The 22,371-nt window shown below is 39.7% G+C and overlaps 1 protein-coding gene across 1 annotated transcript in view; it reads left to right on the top strand.

Annotated features, from left to right (window-relative positions):
• LOC126088343 (Down syndrome cell adhesion molecule-like protein Dscam2) overlaps positions 1-22,371 on the top strand; it is an 802,978-nt gene that overhangs the window by 568,477 nt on the left and 212,130 nt on the right. The window contains exon 16 of the mRNA XM_049906478.1: positions 3,473-3,713. Within this exon, the coding sequence (XP_049762435.1) occupies positions 3,473-3,713 (241 nt within the window). The remainder of the gene's footprint in view (positions 1-3,472; positions 3,714-22,371) is intronic.

Here is a 22,371-nt window from a genome sequence, read left to right as displayed (position 1 = left end):
GACACACTCACGCTACACAAGCAGCAGCAGCACATGATGGGAGAGGCAACTCTTTTGTCTTTTTGTTGGGCATATCTGTGACTCAGCAGCTCCACTATATGGTGAGTATCAACTACCCTTTTCATAATATTGTTACATTCCTTCTGGATTTTCCACTGTTTTGCTCTTCATTGATTGGGTTACAGTCAGTAGAAGCTGCCTTGAAAAAAAAAATAATTTGAAGGATGTAGTCTACTAGTTTGCAGCTTGGAACCTTTTAAAATCAGAAACATAAAAAAAAAAGTGTTGAGAAATTCTCTTAGAGAACATAATGAAAACGAAAGACGAAAACAAAAATAAACAGTTGTTATATCTCATTCATTTTTCTGGGTGCAAAAATGCAGATGACAGTAAAATGCAAATGTGTTTGAAACAGCACAGTCAGTATGACGTAATTGGCAGTGCTATTGTGGAAATGGTAAATATAAAGGAAACAGCGATTCAAGTTATGAAGAGAAAGAGGACGATTTTGGTGGCAACGAAGCAATTCATAGCGATGCATTCTATTAGCACTGCATTACGTGGAGCATAAGAATGTGACAACCACAGCTGACGTTATGCTTCTACAAAGATAATTGTAGTACACTCCTAAAAACAGATGTTGTTCACAAAAACAAATAACTATTGATTCTTTTTTCCAAAAATAACATTTGTACAGTAGTAACAGCTGTACACAAATTCAAGTAATAAGTATGTGTTTACATTACAATGTCTGAGTTTCTACTGGAACATTATTTTGAAAGTAAACTCTAAGTAATATGTTAACTGATAAAATAACTATGTTTACTGTAATAATACTGCAAACAGCAAGTTCTGAATCTATATTTAAATAAAAGTTCTCTAAAGTTGTCACTCTTCTTGTAATCAGAGTTTTTTTTTTCAAATTCAAGCTCTACTCGGAGCAATTACTTCACATTGCTGAGGTTTTACTGTATTGTTAAAAGTAAGTATCAGTACCCAATACTACTTTTACATGTGAAGATTTATCTCTGTTTAGAATGACATGTGTTCTATTTGTTAGGTACTCTTCAGTCCAGTCACAAAGCTGATCTTATTGTGTTCCTGACGCAATAGTCACGAACAGTATCAAATTATCCTCTATAAGTCAGGAAACACTGCTTCATCAATAAACACCATTATATACTGCTTTCTGGATACTGTAGATGAACAGGGAGAATTGAGTTCCACAAAATAGTTTTTTTTTTAATTCACGTTGATTCCTATGGAGGAGGTTTTCAGTCTCCAGGAAGGATATCATACATGTTCCAAAAATCTACAAAATGACTTTAAAACATAGGCCCATAGTTTTGTGCATCTTTTAGATCACCCTTCTTGAACTTGTAAAGGATCTGGCTACTTTTCCAATCACTTGCAATGCTTCGATCTTCCAGCCACCTGCAATAAATTGTTGTTGGAAGAGTAGCAAGTTCTTTTGCATACTCTTAGAGTATCCATGCAGATACTCTATTGTGCAATTTAGTCAATTTTCTATGCCACAGACATAGACTCAGGTTTACTCACTCAGCATAAGTGTACAACTTCTTAGGATTTTTATCAGATCAGTACACTGAATATTATTTTCATATTTGTTGAACGATTCACATATGTGCCTTCTAGCACTCATTTAGGCTTCATTCAGCTTTTGTTTGTTAGCAAGACTTTAGCTACAATAAATCTGTTGTGAAGTTCTCTTTGTTTTCAAGGCAACTTTTTAGCTCAGCTATTGAACTACAGTGGGTTTCTCCCATGTCTCACAACATTGCTCATCACATATGTGTCTAAATCATATTGTACAATACCCTTAAGTTTTGTCCATTTATACTCAACATTTCCATCCCAGATATGAATTTTTGATGCTGACTGCCCAGGTAACCTAAAATTCTTTTATTGTTGCACTTTCTATGCAGAGATCTTCCTGCATTTCTACTGAATGTTGTATTCAGTGATACTATAACTCTGTTAGGGTAACTGATTCCTTGTTCCATGTACCCTCTAAAGTCAATTTTCTGATTGTTAAGGTAATTTTTGGATAACAGCACTATGTGAACCCTGGGTCTGATCATCCACCATAATTGCTTGAGACTGAGAAGATGAAATACTGCCCTATATTACAATATCTGGAAATCTCTGCACAACCTTAGCCAAGTTTTCCCTTAAATGTTTTGCTAATATAGCTCCTGAGGCAGAGGATCTATAAAAGTACTATACAGCTATCTTTGATTTAACTTTGACTCTTATCTTCACTAAAAGTATTTCTCATCTAGATTGTATACTAATGTTATTAGATATAACATATCATATCATTTACAGTTATTAACATTTCCACCACTGGCATCCAGAATCACATATCACATACTACTACCACTGGTGTTCAGTCTATATGTCCCCCCCCCCCCCCTTGTGATGAAGTGGGAGGAGGTAGGGATGAGGACTAATTTTTGCTTCTCCCGAGTGCCAACTGACTTAAATCTGCCACTGTTTACATCATATATCATCAACAGTGTACCTTAAGGTAATCATATCTTGACATGTTGCTGCAATTTTTCCTTCTACTATCCTTTCAAGTACAGGTCGCATCAACAATGCAAGCCACAGTATTTTCCTAGTCATGCAATAAAACTATATAATTTAGCAACTGTGGCTATTTCTCATCTAAACATTGTTGCTATATACTCTGATATTTAATTTTGTTTTTTTTTAATAGAGAATATTAATTGCAAACAGCTTTCGGGGGGGAAATATTTTATTGTAACAATGACTGAAGAGTTATCATGGCAAATTAAAACAGTATGTGACAATCAACTCAAAACAATATCTCATTTCTGCATCTAATCTCTGTGACTGACCAATCCAATCATAATCACACCAACTCAAACCAGTAAATCTACAGTCTCTCTGTGCGTCATCTCCAGTACTTCAGACTGATTGGTGATCTTATAGCAGAGATGCCCACTAAAGATACAGAGTTTGATAACTCAGGTCTTGAGTAGAAATCTCTGTAACATTATTATGAAAAGGATAGTTGCTACTCACTATATAGCAGAGATGTTGAGTCACAGAGAGGCACAACATAAAGACTGTTGGAAAATGAGTTTTCAGCCAACAAGGCTTTCATCAAAATAAGACGACAAGACACACACACACACACACACACACACACACACACACACGCGCGCGCGCGCACGCACGCACGCGCACACACACACACACACACACACACACACACACACACACACACACACACACACGCATGCACACTCACACACACGCAAACACAACTCACACACATTCCATCCTAAGTTTTCCATTGATTATTCTCTGTAACATGATAGATACTGTGCATATGCTAATTGTTTTATTGATTTATAACAATTTGTAAACAAAAATTACTGAATCCTAATAATTCATTAAATGAACTTGTGCTATGTTGTAGCCACCACTGCAGAGCTATGCAAATGGAGAGATCCTTGGCTACCACGTAAACTACCGGCAAGTTTCTGGACCAGGCGGTCAGGGGCAGCAGCTGCAGCGCACTGTCAGGGGTGCACATAGGCTGGAAGTGCTGCTCACTTCCCTGGAACACTACACACGCTATGAGGTTACTGTGCGTGCTTTCAACCAGGTTGGCTCAGGTCCTGCATCACCACCTCATTTTGTCACCACTCTCGAGGGTGGTAGGTAAATATTGCATGGTTTGTGTTTTCTGATGCTTATCATAGTACTTATAAAATAAAGTCTGGTATTATTTGAATGGGGTAACAATGCAAACATGAGTAGAAGTGAATGATACTCTTAATAAATATCAATGTAAGTCACTAGTACAATATCATAAACAAAGGGAATTACACATAATTTCCAGTATGGAGTGTTGCCCAGCTCTCATCTATGCAATATATAATACATATTAGTGAGAAAGAAGTCACAGCAAGCAGGTGCTATCTAGGTTTTTAAATTTATTCCATTGCTCTTTGCCGGTTTTTGATGTTCTTGCATACCTAAATGGAGGGTGCATATTTAGTGCAAAACAACAATTTATGGTTACTTATGCCTTCTGCTTTCTTCTTGCCAGTATAACTGCAGAATTATTATCAGAATGCATATTAATTCACTTATTGCTGATATTCAACAATCAAGATTTTATAATCTCATTATGTAAATATATCACTGATGTAATGTACACAACTCTCACCATGAATATCACAAGGAGGAAACCTTCAGGAGAGCATAAGAAGTCAAGTTACACATTAACAAAAGAGAAGCACCTGTTAAAATAATAATTTAGCACTACACTGTTACATAAAAACTGTACTTAGTTTAACATGTTAAAAGTAGTAAGGCAGCTACCAGTATACTTTAAAAAGCTGCTGCTTCCTCAGTTGTGTTACATTGTCCTCTTTAAAATTCTGGCACAACATATAATTGACCATTTCCTGTTTACCAAAAGACTGACAGTCAACTATATTTGTAACAACAGAAGCCTGAAAATGTACTTTTCATGCAATCAGTCCTCCAATATAGATGATAATGTAATTTGTAGAAGCCACTAACAAGATATATTTTGCTTAGAATTTGTAGGTATTGTTGTGCTACAGAGTAGAAAAGGAGAAGAAATCAAATTTTCTTAAGTTCATGCTATTAGAGATAGCCACGTGCAACACCTGACAGAGGTGGTGACAGCTATGCGGTGGAAAGAAACAAGCAACACTGTAAGCTGGTCACATACATAAGCAGCGCATGTTGCTCTATCAGCACCGACTGCCAGGCATGAGTTACACATTTAGCAAAATATCCACAGAGAGAGAGGGGGGGGGGGGAGGGGGAAGGGGGCGACTGATTATATTCATTAGCTTTCATTACATGAAGCAACAAGCTTTATCTCAGATGCAATAATACCTTTCAGAGACTTGACATCGCAGTTGAGAGCCTGTAACAAACTGTTAAGCTAACACAGTGGAATGAGGACCAGTGCCCACAAGTAAAGGATGGGGTCACATTCAGTTGTAACAAATGAAGCCTCACATCAATCACATCCCACCCGTCTTGATAAATATTGCAGGTTTCCAGCTCTGTATTCTGTTGGGCATTAGAATCAATGATGTTTGTACTGAAGCACCCAGTTCAATGACTATTATGTAGTGACATTGATGTATTAGATGTTCAGCACATCTCAGGAACATGCAGCTTGCCATTCCCAAGTTGACAACATCCAAGTAACCATGATGTGTTGGGCATGGTGGTCTAGTGGTAAAGCATTTGCCTGGAAATCAAGAGGTCGTAGAACTAAATTCCAGTTGGACCATGCATTTTTCAGCCTGCATTTTAACCCAGCCTTCACTTCACAATGATGTGTGGTCCAATTGAAAGACTTGCATCAGGCCAGTGAACCACATGAAATGATTAGTTGTTACCATGACCTGCCACTCACAGGACTTCACATTGGCCATCAACTAACACATCACTGATGGGGAGACTAAGGTCTACCAAAACCAGTGCATCACACAGTGCTTAACACACTAACATCATCATCATCATCAATTCTGTATGAAAGAGTCATTTGGTGCTGCTGTTCCTGATCATTGCAGCAGAAACTTCTGGGGGACAAAGGCCAACCTAAATGGGGTGGTGGGGGATCATGATCAGTTGACCACATGACTTCTGAAAGTGTGGTACATCCCAATGGGTCACTGTGGGTCATTGCCATCTTCCAGAACAGGATAAAGTATGCTCAAGTGCAGTGTTGGGCACATACTCGTGCTACAGCTTCGCCTGTAGACTGCCAGACAGCAGCTCATAAGACTTCAGCTGAGTTGCAGAGTAATGGCCTTGATGATAGCCATTTGAGCTGACAACAGGAGTCAGTGGAATTTCACTGTGTCACTGGCACAAGGTGTCACCCAAGGCTGACAAAAAGACACTGAACTATAAATCAGAATCAATAAATGTTAACTTTCTAATCATGTTTTATTTGTGTCAAAAGATGCTCTACAGGTCCACATCACCATCCTGCAAGCTAGATGTGACTCTGCTCAACATCCACAAGTTTGGCATCAGAAATGGTTCTTCAGCAACATCAACATAACACTGATGTTCTTTAGTGATCAGCTATGACTGCAAAGCAGTGAGTCAAAACAGCATTTTTTACTGGCCTTTCCGTTTTGTTGTTTTGTAATGGCCAGGTTTGGACATAGAGATTGGCATATAATGTGGAAAATTACTTTTGTAAAAACCTACAGATCTATCACAACTTCGAGGCAACTGCAAGGAAACTTATTTGGTGCCCATGATGCATAATAGCTATAATTTGAATGGATATAGTGTGCCATGTATTATAATGGTGTTAGTAACTTCCACCACTTGTAGGCATTGTGATCATGCAGCACACGATTGTACCAAGTGCCACTGGTCAACGAGACACAAATATTATTTAAGATTATTTGTATGAGTTTTGGGTGTGATAGTCTGTTGAGTTTGCTTTTAAAAGATGCAGTGTTCATTATTAATCTTGTAAGTGTTAAAGTAGTGTGAGCTAGGAAGTTGAGATTAGCATGGAAGGTCAAGGCCCCTATAATGTCACTCCTTAAGCACAACAACTAGTAGATCAATAATTTATTCAAGACGACATTCATTAAAACAGCTAACATACAATCAACACGTGGCCATCTTAAAACAATCTCCAAAATTAACAATGGCTTCCTTCTCAATCAGTCAGCAAATTAGAATTACTTAATGAACAATGTGTTTTGCTCCTTCGTCCCCTCAAGCATGTCCTAGCACCTCGTAGCAAGTCCCACAACCAACTCCCTGACTGCAAATACCTGCCACCAGATCACAACAGGGGCAAAGATCATAGTACAGCCAGGTAATTGATAGTCGTCAAAAGAGATGGTGTACCAGAAAAGGTGCACCACAGCTCAACCTCTCCCACTCAAACCTGTCCAGCCTCCCTCCCCTTTTGTCTTACCACAGCTGAAAGAAGGGAAAGAGACTTATCTGACAGGCTTGATTTAACTAAGGCATACTCTGAACCTCTTGCCCATTGCAGGCTCCTTAACTAACAAATTAACAGGACCTAAGACTCTGGTGACAACACACAGTCCCAAGTAATGCTGTACAAACTTACGAGTTCCCATAGCATGAGCATTCCGACCAGTGATGTTCTTAGTAAACACCTTATCTCCCGGTCTTAGCCTGAAAAATGCTTCTGCCTTGGTTACGACATTCAGCTTGCTAACGATGGGCTAACTCCATTTTGTTTCAAGCACATTGCAAATTTTCCCTAAGGGTATCCAGAGTAATGGAAAATGGCAACATGTCATTGATCTGCCAAAGTTTGGAGAGAGGGGAATTGACCGTATATGCCAACATTAACTCAGCCAGAACTGCCCTAGAAGTTTCATGCTGGGCCGTGTTGAACACAGAATTTAACCGCGGGAGTGTAGTATCCCACCTACTGGGGGATTTGGCATGGTAAATTATAAGCGCTGCCTTTAGGTTACAGTTAACCCTTTCTGCCAAGGATGCTTGTGGATAGTAAGGGGTAGTTGTAATATGCCTGATTCCACTATGTAAGCAAAACTGTTTATACTCTCTTGAAACAAAGGCAAGGGCATTATTGCTAACGAGTTGTTTTGGGGGGCCAAACCATGAAAAAATATGGGTCAGATGATGTATGGTTATACTCGCAGTGACCCCAGTACTGGGCAGCAACCATACAAAACGCAAAAAGTTGTCCACGACGATGAAGCTGTAATGGTACATTCCCTTAGTCCTAGGCATAGGTCCTACAAAGTCAATAAACATCTTATCCATCATTCACTGCTCTCTTTGAGATTGAGGTAGACCCAAAGGGGGATGAAAATTGGCCTTGCTCCTACAGTCATCACACTGACTGAAGAGCTGCTGCACATCACGGTACAGAGAAGGCCACGTCACATGGGCCCACACCTTGGCCAAAGTTTTATAGAGGCTGAGGTGCCCGCCTAGTACAGAATTATGGAAATACTGAAAGAGAGGTGAAACTAAATCAAGCGGTAAGCAAATCCTAGCATCTCTGGGCTTACCAACCTCTTTACAGAGTATCCCACTCCTTAAAGAGTAACCAGGCAGGCCTTCGCCAACAGTAACCTTCCACTAGATCGGACCCAAATACGGATCCTCATTCTGCTTGGTTTTAAGGTCAATGAATAATTGAGGGATCTCTGTGAGCTCACTATTCACCACTTGACTACCTGAGTCATACTCTCCCCCTGGTTGAGATTTGAGGTCTTCACTAAACATCCTGCTAAGAGCATCAGCTACCTGATTGTTGGAGCCTTTAATATGATGCACCTTAAAAGGAAAGGCTGAAATATGGACTGCCCACCTAAAAATCCTTCCGGTATTTTGAGGCCGCACTAGGACCCAACTCAGTGCTTGATTGTCAGTTTCAAGGATGAACTACCTATGTTCTAAATAAAATCAAAATTTCTCCAAGGTGAAGAGCACTGCAAGAGCCCCACACTCATAAGCAGAATAGTTTAACTCTGTAGCGGTGAGCTTCCTTGAAGCAAAGGTAAGGGGGCGCTTCATGCCCTGATCCTCTTGAAGAAGGACAGCTGCTATCCTGGCATTGGAAGCATCAGTTTGCACTCAAAAACGTTTCTGGAAAACTGGAACTGCCAAAATAGGAGGGTTCACAATTCTGGTCTTAATCGCCTTGAAATCACTTTGTTGGCTGTCTCCCTTGATAAACTCTTGGCCTTTCTTTCACAAGTCATTGAGAGGTGCAGCGAACTGTGTGAAATTAGGGATGAACATGTGAAAATAATTCTCCATGCCAATAAAACACATGACCTGCTTCTTTGTCCTTGGAGGCAGAAATTTCCTAATCTCACTGGTCCGCTCTTGATCAGTTCTAACTCTGTCGCCTGAGACAAGATGGCCTAAAAATGAAACTTGGTGTCTAGCAAGAGTAATCTTGGCCGGCTTAACAGTCAATCTAGTGGAACGAAATCTACACAACACCTGCTCAAGATGGGAAAGGTGTTCTTTGGAGGTTCGGCTATACACCACAACTTCATCCAGATAGTTATACACACACTTAAGTTTTAAATCTCCCAAAACATGGTCCAACAAGCTTGGCAATACTGCAGCGCCAGTAGCCAAACCAAAGGGAACACTGTTAAATTCAAAGAGATTCCAGTCCATGCAGAATGCTGTAACATGTTTTGAGTCCTCACTAAGGGGAATCTGATGATAAGCTTGATTAAGATCAAGAACCATCTCGCCCCTGAAAACCAAATAAAACAATTACAAATATTGGGTAAGGGAATGGATTCCATCATAACCTTCTTATTCAATAACCAATAATCAACTACAGGTCTATAATCCTTATCACTGGCTTTAGGAACAAGAAATATTGGTGAAGCATAAAACAAGGTTGACGGTCTGATAAGGCCCTCCTGCAACATAGTGTCATATGGTGACTGCCAAACTGGTAGCCCATCATACAAATGAATGTGATATTCAATCAGGCTAGTTACACCAAGTTCTCAGAAAGCACGTCAGGAAACTCATCTAACAATTCTATTAACTGAGCCACATGATCATCAGGAAGGTGACTAACCTCAAACCTGTGGGCTTTGCTGCCCACCATACTGACCAAGTTAGAATGATCACATGCACACAACACTATCTTTTCCTGCGGTCTGAACTTAAAGCTTAATGTGTGACTAGCGTAGTCTAATACCAACCCGGTGTGCTGAATGAAATCGCAGCCCAGGAGTAAGGGTATGGCTAATCCCTTACCCATCAACAAGACAACTGGCCATGTAAAATCACAGACTGATAGGCTACCCTGCACTTCTCCCACCACAGGCAACTTGTCCCCAATAGCAGCATAACAGTTCTGCCAGGTAGGTCCCACAACAGATAACCTATTCAATTGATATAACTCCAAATACCATTTATGGTCAATCAAGGACACTGAACTTCCGGAATCAAGCAGTCCACAAAGGGGCTCTGTTCCCACACTAGTACAAATGTAGGGGAGAGGGGGCATACTGGGAGCACAGATGTGTGCACATCAGAAGGGTAGCTTACGATCCCTACCTCCTCTCTTCCTATGGCATCAGAGATTTGCCTGCGATCCCTTAGGAACAGGGCAATCGCACACTAAGTGATTAGTGTCATCACAGCAAAAACAATGCTTCCTAGTCTGCACAATAGGCTCAGCGCATAACTTGCTATTCGCTGGAACTAAAGATACTGTCCCTGTGCTATAATTAGTACTACACTGGGGATCAGTGAACATGAGGGCCTGAATTGACTCCACTACTTGGTCCAACTCCGAAAGGCTTAGTCGGTCATCTAGCAAAAACTAGCCGTGACTGATCATCAGGATCAGGGTGCATCCCCCCAAGAACGTTAGATATGACAACGGACTCAGCCATAGACATATCCAGAGCCAACATTGCGTTGCAGACCTCCTCCATGTATTGTTCTAATGTTTCAGCAGAGCCTGCACTTGCCAAAAAACTTGCGCACAAGTTCGATTCACATTCATACTAACAATTTCCTAGCTATAATTATAGTCCTCAGATATTTAATAGACTGCTGAGTTGTTAAACTTCCAAAATTAATACATTTAACACTCCTTTAGTTAAGGGATACAGTAGCAAGAGAATTACCTTGTGCGGGACATGCTAGGTATCAGCCTGAACCTCCAACTTGGCTAATAACCACAAAAGCTCTTGAACCTGACACAAATTACTGGCAGATAATTCCAACAATCCAGTAAATAAACACATAATGGGATTGGGCAGTTCAGCAAACCCATCGAAGCCTACCTGACTGCAATCCTTTATGTCACAATTCTGAGTGCCGCTAGGCCCTGACTACCAACGTCCCATCGTTCTGAACTAGCGTCTTCCATATTTAAACTTAGGGCTATGGTTCTGGTTTGCAAATTTTGCACATGACTCATAACCTGTTTTATTTTCTGCCTCTTGGCATCTTTAACTACCATGCAATCAAAATCTCTTAAATGGTTCCCCAAATGAACTAACTGGGAATGTATACGAGATATTTGCCTCTGTGTTGGCTGGCTATCCTCTAAAAAGGCAAGGTTGTGTTCTATCTCATCAATGGCACTCAAAATAAACAATGCAAATTGTTCCACAAAATGAAGGCACCAAAACCACTTACACCTTCGATGGAGAGCATTGTTCGAGATGGTCTCAAGGAAATGGTCTTGTCCAAGAAAACAGGTACCAAAGCAAGGCAACGAGCAGCACCCAGAGTTGACATCAGACAGCTGCACCACAAACTCACAACCATCCTGTGAGGTAGTCCGGCCATGCCGCTGCTGGCCGAGTCCACATGTTTTGCTCCTTCGTCCCCTAAAGCACGTCCTAGTGCCTCGTAGCAAGTTCCATGACCAACTCCCTGACCGCACATACCCACCACCAGGTCACAACAGGGGCAAAGATCATAGTACAGCTGGGTAATTGATAGTCGTCCAAAGAGCTGGTGTGCCAGAAAAGGCACACTACAGCTCAAGTAGTATCAAGTTACAAGAAGATACTGGAAACATAACCAGGTAACACGAGTGATACTGTAGCCACTCTTGTGGAGCAGGTATCAAAATTGTCCAATAAGCTTGTATAATTTTGAGATGGACACTGTGCATCTCCGGAAGGGATTAATCAGAGTAACTTTGGAGATAGTGGATGAGTATGATATTAATAGATCAACATATGATCACAGCCTTAAGCAAACCATCAACACATCTGCGCTATGTAGTTTGTCACTTCAAAGATAGTGAACAGGAAGCCATGGAAACATTGTTATTAGAAAACTCAGACTTGTTTAACTCACATGGTCCACTGTCAGCAACACTCATAGCATGACTTCACATTCCAACAGGCGATAATACACCAATCTACAAGTCATATACAATAGTAAAGCACCTGCAACCACTGGTTGATTAATTTATATGTCAACAACTAACTGAAGGCATCATTGATCATTGAACATAGCGATAGCCCATGGTCAGCCAATATTTTCATCATACTGAAAAAGTCATCCGATGGCTTCTGTTGTGGCTAGCGTTTCCTAAATGTGCACACTATAAGAGATGCCTGACCAATCCTAAACATGAAGGAAATATTAGACAATTAGAAATAATATCTTAGAAGGTTATAACCAACTTGAAGAATTTGCAGATGACAGGACTAAAACAGCATTTGCAGCACCCTCACATGATTATCAAAACCACAGGAAGCCATTTGGATTATAAAATGCTGCTGCTACATTCCAGCACTTGTTAAATGGAGAACTCCATGGGTTGAAACCAAACATATGAGTGATATATCTTTGTGATACAGTAGTCTATTCCAGAAACATAGAACAATGTGTTAAATGCTTTGATGATGTGTTCAAAAGACTGAAAACAAGACGTCTTACACTCATCGTAGAGAAGTGTCATTTTGCTCACACAAAAGGTAATTAACTCAGACATATTATCAGTCAAAAGGGAGGAAGGATGGGTCCTCATTTCATGTCATCCATGCATGATTTTGTAACACCACAGACACACACAGTTGCAATCAGTTATCATACATTTTTAAAAGGCTTTGCTGAAATTGCACAACCATTAACTCATTACTTTGCAAGGGAGTTAAGTGTCAGTGGACAAGAGTGTGAAGAAGGTTTACAGAAACTAAAGGAAGAGCTGATGTCAGATCCAGTGGTAGTATTGCCAGATTTCAAGAAGGAATTCATACTTTCCTGTGATGCTAGTAGCTGTATGTTAGGCTGTATTCTGTGTCAGAATTACAAAGGAAAAGAACACCCTGTGACACACCAGTATACATCCACACAGATGAACAAGATTGAACTAAATTACTCAACAATGAAAAAGAGATGTTGGCAGTGATGTATGGAATTCCTAATTTTTGTTGTTCTTTATAAGGACATAAATTTAAATTGATAACAGATCATGCATCCTTGAAGTGGATGTTATGCCTAAAATACCATCCAAATCAATCAACAAAATGGGTAAATTGAGTGAGTTTGATACTGAAGTGTTTCCAGCACAGGAGTAAAGCATACAAACACAGACAGCCTAAATAGAAATGTAGTGGTATTGCAGGCATTAGGTAAGAGTCAAGCAGATTGGGAAAAGTGCAGGTTTCGAACGTAGTCTCAGTTTATAGCACATGAGGGCTTACTGTGCTGGTCTACACATTGAGGTTCCTGCAACACAGAGAACAATAAGTGCATCACCTTGCATTATTCATCATGGTGACAGGAGCACACCTGGTAAATTAGTTGCAGAAAAGTTTTGTGGTAAAATAGTGTATTGACATAGAGTAATAAAAAACTGCACCCCATATGTGCAAAGAGAAGATTTAAGTCATCAGAAACTATAGGTACAGAGGTTACCAGCAGTTGAAAAACTGTTTCAGATGGTAGGACTTTATGCATTAGGACCTTTCAACAGAACTCCAGGTGGTAACAAATATATACTCACAATGATAAATCATTTTACAAGATATCTAGTAATGGTCACAGTTCCAGATGAGAAAGCTAATACTGTTGCACAGGCAATGGTGGACAACTGGTTACTGTAACATGGTGAAATATCACACACAGGTAAATTTAGAAGGGGGAAGTATACTTTTATTGCTGTGTTGGTATCACTGCATGCAAGTTTTTATTTATGCACATGTTTTGCTGTTTACACTTTATGGCAGCAAGAGAGGGGAAGAAAACCAATGTGCACTCCATGTGCATACCGGGGGGAGTCATTCCAGATGTGGAAATGGTCCTTCCGGATGCCATGAAGGGTACAGGGTACACCCATCTGCAGGTGGTCGCTCATGTCGGCACCAATGATGTGTGTCGCTATGGATCAGAGGAAATCCTCTCTGGCTTCCAGCGGCTATCTGATTTGGTGAAGACTGCCAGTCTTGCTAACAGGATGAAAGCAGAGCTCACCATCTGCAGCATCGTCGACAGGACTGACTGCGGACCTTTGGTACAGAGCCGAGTGGAGGGTCTGAATCAGAGGCTGAGATGGTTCTGCGACCATGTAGGCTGCAGATTCCTCGACTTGCGCCATAGGGTGGTGGGGTTTCGGGTTCCGCTGGATAGGTCAGGAGTCCACTACACGCAGCAAGTGGCTACGCTGGTAGCAGGGGTTGTGTGGCATGGACTGGGCGGTTTTTTAGGTTAGATGGCCTCGGGTAAGTACAGAAAGGGCAACAGCCTCAAAGGTTGCGGGGCAAAGTCAGGACATGCTGGGACCAAGCAGCAATCAGTATTGTAATTGTAAACTGTCAAAGCTGCAAGCACTGATAGAAAGCACCAAAGCTGAAATTGTTATAGGTACAGAAAGCTGGGTGAAGCCAGAGATAAATTCTGCCGAAATTTTTACAAAGGCGCAGTCGGTGTTTAGAAAGGATAGATTGCATGCAACCGGTGGTGGCGTGTTTGTCGCTGTTAGTAGTACTTTATCCTGCAGTGAAGTAGAAGTGGATAGTTCCTGTGAATTATTATGGGTGGAGGTTACACTCAACAACCGAGCTAGGTTAATAATTGGCTCCTTTTACGGACCTCCTGACTCAGCAACATTAGTGGCAGAACAACTGAGAGAAAATTTGGAATACATTTCACATAAATTTTCTCAGCATGTTATAGTCTTAGGTGGAGATTTCAATTTACCAGATATAGACTGGGACACTCAGATGTTTAGGATGGGTGGTAGGGACAGAGCATTGAGTGACATTATACTGAGTGCACTATCCGAAAATTACCTCAAGCAATTAAACAGAGAACCGACTCATGGAGATAACATCTTGGACCTACTGATAACAAACAGATCTGAACTTTTTGACTCTGTAAGTGCCGAACAGGGAATCAGTGATCATAAGGCCGTTGCAGCATCCCTGAATATGGAAGTTAATAGGAATATAAAAAAAGGGAGGAAGATTTATCTGTTTAGCAAGAGTAATAGAAGGCAGATTTCAGACTACCTAACAGATCAAAACGAAAATTTCTGTTCCGACACTGACAATGTTGAGTGTTTATGGAAAAAGTTCAAGGCAATCGTAAAATGCATTTTAGACAGGTATGTGCCGAGTAAGGCTGTGAGGGACGGGAAGAACCCACTGTGGTTCAACAACAAAGTTAGGAAACTACTGCAAAAGCAAAGAGAGCTTCACTCCAAGTTTAAACGCAGCCAAAACCTCTCAGACAAACAGAAGCTAAATGATGTCAAAGTTAGCGTAAGGAGGGCTATGCGTGAAGTGTTCAGTGAATTCGAAAGTAAAATTCTACGTACCGACTTGACAGAAAATCCTAGGAAGTTCTGGTCTACGTTAAATCAGTAAGTGGCTCAAAACAGCATATCCAGACACTCCGGGATGATGATGGCATTGAAACAGAGGATGACACGTGTAAAGCTGAAATACTAAACACCTTTTTTCAAAGCTGTTTCACAGAGGAAGACTGCACTGCAGTTCCTTCTCTAAATCCTCGCAAAAAAAAAAAAAATGGCTGACATCGAAATAAGTGTCCGAGGAATAGAAAAGCAACTCAACAGAGGAAAGTCCACTGGACCTGATAGGACACCAATTCAGTTCTACACAGAGTACGTGAAAGAACTTGCCCCCCTTCTAACAGCCGTGTACCACAAGTCTGTAGAGAAACGGAAGGTTCCAAATGATTGGAAAAGAGCACAGGTAGTCCCAGTCTTCAAGAAGGGTCATTGAGCAGATACGCAAAACTATAGACCTATATCTCTGACATCGATCTGTTGTAGAATTTTAGAACATGTTTTTTGCTCGCGTATCATGTCGTTTTTGGAAACCCAGAATCTACTCTATAGGAATCAACACAGATTCTGGAAACAGCGATCGTGTGAGACCCAACTCGCTCTATTTGTTCATGAGACCCAGAAAATATTAGATACAGGCTCCCAGGTAGATGCTATTTTCCTTGACTTCCGGAAGATGTTCGATACAGTTCTGCACTGTCGCCTGATAAACAAAGTAAGAGCCTACGGAATATCAGACCAGCTGTGTGGCTGGATTGAAGAGTTTTTAGCAAACAGAACACAGTATGTTGTTATCAATGGAGAGACATCTACAGACATTAAAGTAGCCTCTGGTGTGCCACAGGGGAGTGTTATGGGACCATTGCTTTTCACAATATATATAACTGACCTAGTAGATAGTGTTGGAAGTTCCATGCGGCTTTTCGCGGATTATGCTGTAGTATACAGAGAAGTTGCAGCATTAGAAAATTGTAGCAAAATGCAGGAAGATCTGCAGCGGATAGGCACTTGGTGCAGGGAGTGGCAACTGACCCTTAACATAGACAAATGCAATGTATTGCGGATACATAGAAAGAAGGATCCTTTATTGTATGATTATATGATAGTGGAGCAAACACTGGTAGCAGTTACTTCTGTAAAATATCTGGGAGTATGCGTGCGGAACGAGTTGAAGTGAAATGATCATATAAAATTAATTGTTGGTAAGGCGGGTACCAGGTTGAGATTCATTGGGAGAGTCCTTATAAAATGTAGTCCATCAACAAAGGAGGTGGCTTACAAGACACTCGTTCGACCTATACTTGAGTATTGCTCATCAGTGTGGGATCCGTACCAGATCGGGTTGACGGAGGAGATAGAGAAGATCCAAAGAAGAGCAGCGCGTTTCATCACAGGGTTATTTGGTAACTGTGATAGCGTTATTGGGATGTTTAGAAAACTCAAGTGGCAGACTCTGCAAGAGAGACGCTCTGCATCGCAGTGTAGCTTGCTCGCCAGGTTTTGAGAGGGTGCGTTTCTGGATGAGGTATCAAATATATTGCTTCCCCCTACTTATACCTCTCAAGGAGATCACGAATGTAAAATTAGAGAGATTCGAGTGCACACGGAGGCTTTCAGACAGTTGTTCTTCCCGCGAACCATACGTGACTGGAACAGAAAAGGGAGGTAATGACAGTGGCACGTAAAGTGCCCTCTGCCACATACCATTAGGTGGCTTGCGGAGTATAAATGTAGATGTAGATGTAGATATATTGTCAAGCAGATCTGAACATACACAGTTGCACTTGCAAATACTTTCACCACTGTACTAGAAGAGTAAAAAGTGGTAAGCATAATTCGTTTATAAATTACTCATTTAAATGTTAAGAAGGAAATATGAATGTAGTTTGACCATGAATCTGACTTGCACCAATGTCTAATAAACTATTTACAGACATCTACATATGGTGGGGTTTATTGGACAATGTCACAGGATTATAAAAAGAGGCTTGGTGCTTTTCTGATGTGCAGTCTTGATGCTCAAACATTTTGGAAATACGGTTGCTGCAGTAAGATCAGGAAAACTGTCATGCAGAAAGGCATCAAGCAAATATAACGTACCACTCTGAACATTAGATAGTAAACATACGATTGGAAAGAAACAGCTAAATAGGCAGTTTGGTGGAGTCATAACAGAAAAGGGTGCAAAAGACATAGAAGACAGATTTTTGCATCAGCATCAAAGCAGAAAATCTGTGCTTATTTTTCTTGAGAGTCCAAATGATGATGGAGTAGAAAAACACCAAATTGCCAGTGTGTTGTCAACTCCCAGAGAAGAAAAACTGATTATATCGTAGATTTATGATTTATGCTATGAATAGATTGTCATTATTAATGAAATATTTTCTAAACATATGTGTCAATTTTTTTTGCTCTAAACACATGTCAAATGTTCTCAGAACATGTGTAAATTATTTTGTTACCATGTGCAAAATATTTTCTAAACATGCGAAAAGAATTTCTGAGCATGTGTATTTTTTAAAAAGAGTTTCTGTCAGAAATTGTCCTATTAGAGGTAAATCTGGAACTTTGGATGGAAATTCAATGAGTGTCCTAAATTCCTCCATCGTATGGGATAACAACAGACAATCTTATTCATTAGGATGTGGTTACTTACATAATATTTTTGGTTCACATTCTTTGATTATATTATTCTTCAATGATATCCCAAATATCGCACACTTTTTGTTGTGTGAATTTAATATTATTGGGAAGCTCCCTTAAAGAATATTAAAATTCCATCTCATATTATCCCATCTTACGGTACAAAAATTTGGCATACCAGAGAGCATAATCATAGATCAAGGGACTAACTTTGTGTCTAATCTGATGAAATAGTTATGCTATTTACTGCAAATCAAGACGCTACATACTTGCCCATTCCATCCACAAGCAAATAGATGAATGAAAAGAGTTCACCACACAATATCAAAAATACTAAGCCATTATGTGAATAGCCAACATGTAGACTGGGATACCTACTTAAGTTTTGCAGTCAGTGCTTATGATTCAAAAGAAAATACAGGAACATTTTTTCACCATACAAAGTAGTGTATGGGCAGAAAATCCCATCACCTTTTGACATGATACAACCAAAATTAGGGACACAAGGTGAACCAGGCAACAAATTTGCAAAATGGTTAAGAGAAATTTGGCAGAGGATAAAACATGCCAACACTGAGGCTTTGGAAAATTAGGAGTGTATTGGGTAATGTGCAAGTAAACTATCACAATATAGGATACAGCAGTGGATATTGCTGACAAGCCCTTATACCCCAAAGGAACTGTATGAAGCCATCACAATGATTTTACCAGTAAATGTAAAACTACCACTACAAACTGAGACATCTGTAGCGCATATCAGTAGAGTGAAATCATTTAAAGGAACAACTCATGCATTATCTAGGTTGATTATGTTAACATTACTTTTCAACTGCTTGTCTTGGATTCTGTAGGTATACACTGGTCTGAAGGAGGGAAGGGATTGATGGTAATTCTTTTTTTCTTACATGATGTTCCAATGAAGGTGTTAAGAAGGATTATCTCAGATGTAGTACTACAACACTTTAGAGGGTGGTTAGATGCCAGGGTAGTCCAGACTAACAAAGAGGCTTATTAAAGGTAACTATTTATTGGGACAATGGAATCAATACAGTGTAAAAGGGAAATCTAGCCCTGCAGCCATCTTTCCAGAAAATTGGAGGCCACTCCATATTTTCACCAGAAACAGTGATTGTCAACTGTTACAGAAATGGAAAATCAGCAAGGATGACAAAAATAGAACAGCAAAATAGCAGATTACTAATCAACAGAAACAAGTGCAACATAACCAGAACACAGTGTTCAGTTACAGTTACTATCACAGGACAATAGTTACCCTTTCTCAACCAATGTTGTACTGGCAGTAAGAATCAGTATACATATTATCTGTACAGAATGTAACCTTCCCTAGTAAAACCTTGAATTAAGTCTATTACACTCTTTAGATGAAAGATAATCTGGTAAAAGAGAAGAATTTCCGTTGAACAGATGTTATAACATATGAAGCAATATCGTGAGAAACACCAGCAAAACATAAAAACTGTTAGTGTATCCACAAGTGTTATTCTAATAGTAATGCTCAATTGTGCAATTTTTTCTCCTTAAAATGCAAAATATCCCATTTAAATGAACCACCAATCCATCAAATACCCATGGAGTAGATATATACTATTGATAAGGATTAAGAATAGACATTTTAAAACTATTAGTAGTAGGGAAATGGACCACAAAGATATTGTAAATTTAGATAATTAAGTAAACACAGACTAATATTAAGAACATTATGGTTGAGCTCAATAATCAACCAAGAGATTGAACTCAGTCAAATGTGAAATTGTAAATTCAAAACACATACAGATTAGTTTAGTAATGGATAGATTAATTTCTTAAAGAAGAGGGAATGTTATTAGAATTTTTTGCAAGTTCACACTAGCACAGCCACAGGCGACCACTTCCATAACATAGCAACTAGAAACCTGTTCTTTTTCTTCATGATGTTGCAAAATAATGGGCACAAATTGTTAAGCAAACATAGTGGAACAAGAATCACTGACCACTACTAAAGAAGTGGGCCACATTCAGTCATAATGAACAAATCTTCACATCATTACCTCCTGACTGTCTCAACAAATGCTACAGTTCTTCAGCTATGAATTCAGTTGATGATTAGGATTAATGGTGTTCCTACCAAAGCACTCAATTCAATTATCATTATGATGTAGTGACATCCATTCATTAGATGTTCCAACACTTCTCTCGAACAAGATGTTTGTCATTCCCAAGATGACAACTTCCAAGTAACCAAGACCTGTCACTCAAGGGGCTTTGCATTGGCTGCCATGTACCACATTGCTGAGGGTCTTCTTAAATCATCACATTTCACAGTGTTTAACAGGCTAACATCATCATCATTGCTGGGTGAGAGATCCATCTGGTTCCTCTGTTTCTGAACACTGCTGCAGGAACTTCCAGGTGCCAAGTGCCTATCTGTCCAGTGGGGCCAGGATCAGCTGACTACATAACTTCCAACAGCTTTTTATCTCCTGATGGGTCGACATGGGTCATCATCATCTTCCGGAGTTGGATCAAGGATGCTCTAATGCAGTTTGGAACATAAACTCATGATACAACTTCACCTGCCAAACCCAGGCTGCAGTCCACAAGGTTTCAGCTGAATTTCTGGAGCAGTGACCTTGATGACAGCCAGCAGAGACATCAACAGAATTCAGTGGACTTTCATTGTGTCACCGGTATGGGACGTCAGTTGAGGCTGAAGAGAAGATACTGAAGTGTAATTCAGAATCAATACATGTTAACTTCTTTGTCATCTTGCATTAGTGTCAAAGGGCACTCTGTAGTCCACATTATCAGCATAACAACATGAAGTGTTTCTGCTCGGCACCCCTACAGTATTCTCATGTTCTTGTTTCATATTTTATGGGGTATTGTGAAAGGTCTTTACATCAGAACACAGAACAAACTTTTTTTACACTTTGTAATAGGTTTTCAGAAATTATTGTTCACTTAAATCTGATGTTCATTTGCAATGAAGGCAAAAATCATGTCTATTATTTGCTTTGTGTAGTACTAAACTAACTGTACACCTTCTGTAGTTGGGATGAAATTATCTGAAATTTGGACATAACAGCTGATTGCTGGAAGTATTTTATTAATCGAAAAAATGTTTAGCTTTAACAACTATAATGAATGTGAGAAACTATAAAATTTATACAGAAGAACATTTTATCGATTGAAATACTTTCACTGCAGCTACAAAAAAGAAAATAGGGCTTAACTGCTTTGTCATAATTCAGATAATTAACTATAGAGAGAAGTAAAATATTTTATCCCACTGTCATTGCAAATATATTCAGCAATTCCCCTTTCTAAAATTAATAGCTTTAGAAAGAAATAACTATGTAATGTTTCAACCTAATAGTAACCATTGAGGTATTAAGTAAGAAAGTCACATAGTATGCTAGGTCAGACAGACACAACTAAACCAAATGAGGAGAAAATCAACTTCTCAGCCATCAACTTTGACACTGTCAGTTTCTTATGTTTTGTAATTTGTCCACTGTTGTTTCAGTCTTGAAATTATCTTCTTCTGGTCTGCTGTGACAAACCAGGAGTACTGTGTGATTTTATACCTAACCCTTCTATAGTCCTATTGTTCTATCTACTTCATCTCTTTTATCCTGTTAAAATAGTTTCTATTTCTGGAAGCTAACATTTACATCAGTTTTCAAATATGCTGATGTTATTGCAAGAACAAACATGATTTATGGAATATAGTACTTTATAGAGCCAATGTAAGATACAATGAACTACAGTTTGCGCATAGCAGTGAACACATTGAATGGACAACAGTAATTCAGGTTACAGAAATGCCAAGCACTCATTTGTGATGGCTTTAATAACACTGTTTCTTTGGTGGCTCACCAGAGTGTGCCATGAGACTGATACAGGTGGCCTCTATAAGCAGGCCTGTGAACTGTATGGACGCAGAATCTCTGAAATCGTGCACATCATGAGTGAAGGTACATCACTGCTCCTGTCTAGAGGTGGGAAAACTCCATACACACAAGAAAGAACTGGGCACAGAAAAATATATGTTACAGAAAAAAATACATGGTACAGAAAATAAACACTGCTACAGAAAAAGACATTGGTGCAGAAAAAAAGCACTGGTACTGGAAAATAACAGTAGTACTGGAAAAGAGCACTGACACTGAAGAAGCATTGGTATCAAAAAAGCACTGATACTGTAAAAAAGAAAATCACTGATCTGACAAGGCACTGAGATTAGTAGTCACAGAAAACACCAACGACAGTGCTGATGTCCATTTTACTGCCCAACGATGACAGCTGCTGCAGCATGGGGCGGGCAGGCACTGGTGAGTAGGGATGGAATGACGATTGAGTGGTTTGGC

This window comes from Schistocerca cancellata, chromosome 6, assembly GCF_023864275.1.
Source record: "Schistocerca cancellata isolate TAMUIC-IGC-003103 chromosome 6, iqSchCanc2.1, whole genome shotgun sequence".
NCBI classification, from domain to species: Eukaryota; Metazoa; Arthropoda; class Insecta; order Orthoptera; family Acrididae; genus Schistocerca; species Schistocerca cancellata.
Note: the sequence above shows the minus strand (reverse complement) of the source record. Positions and strands in the feature narration are given on the sequence as shown.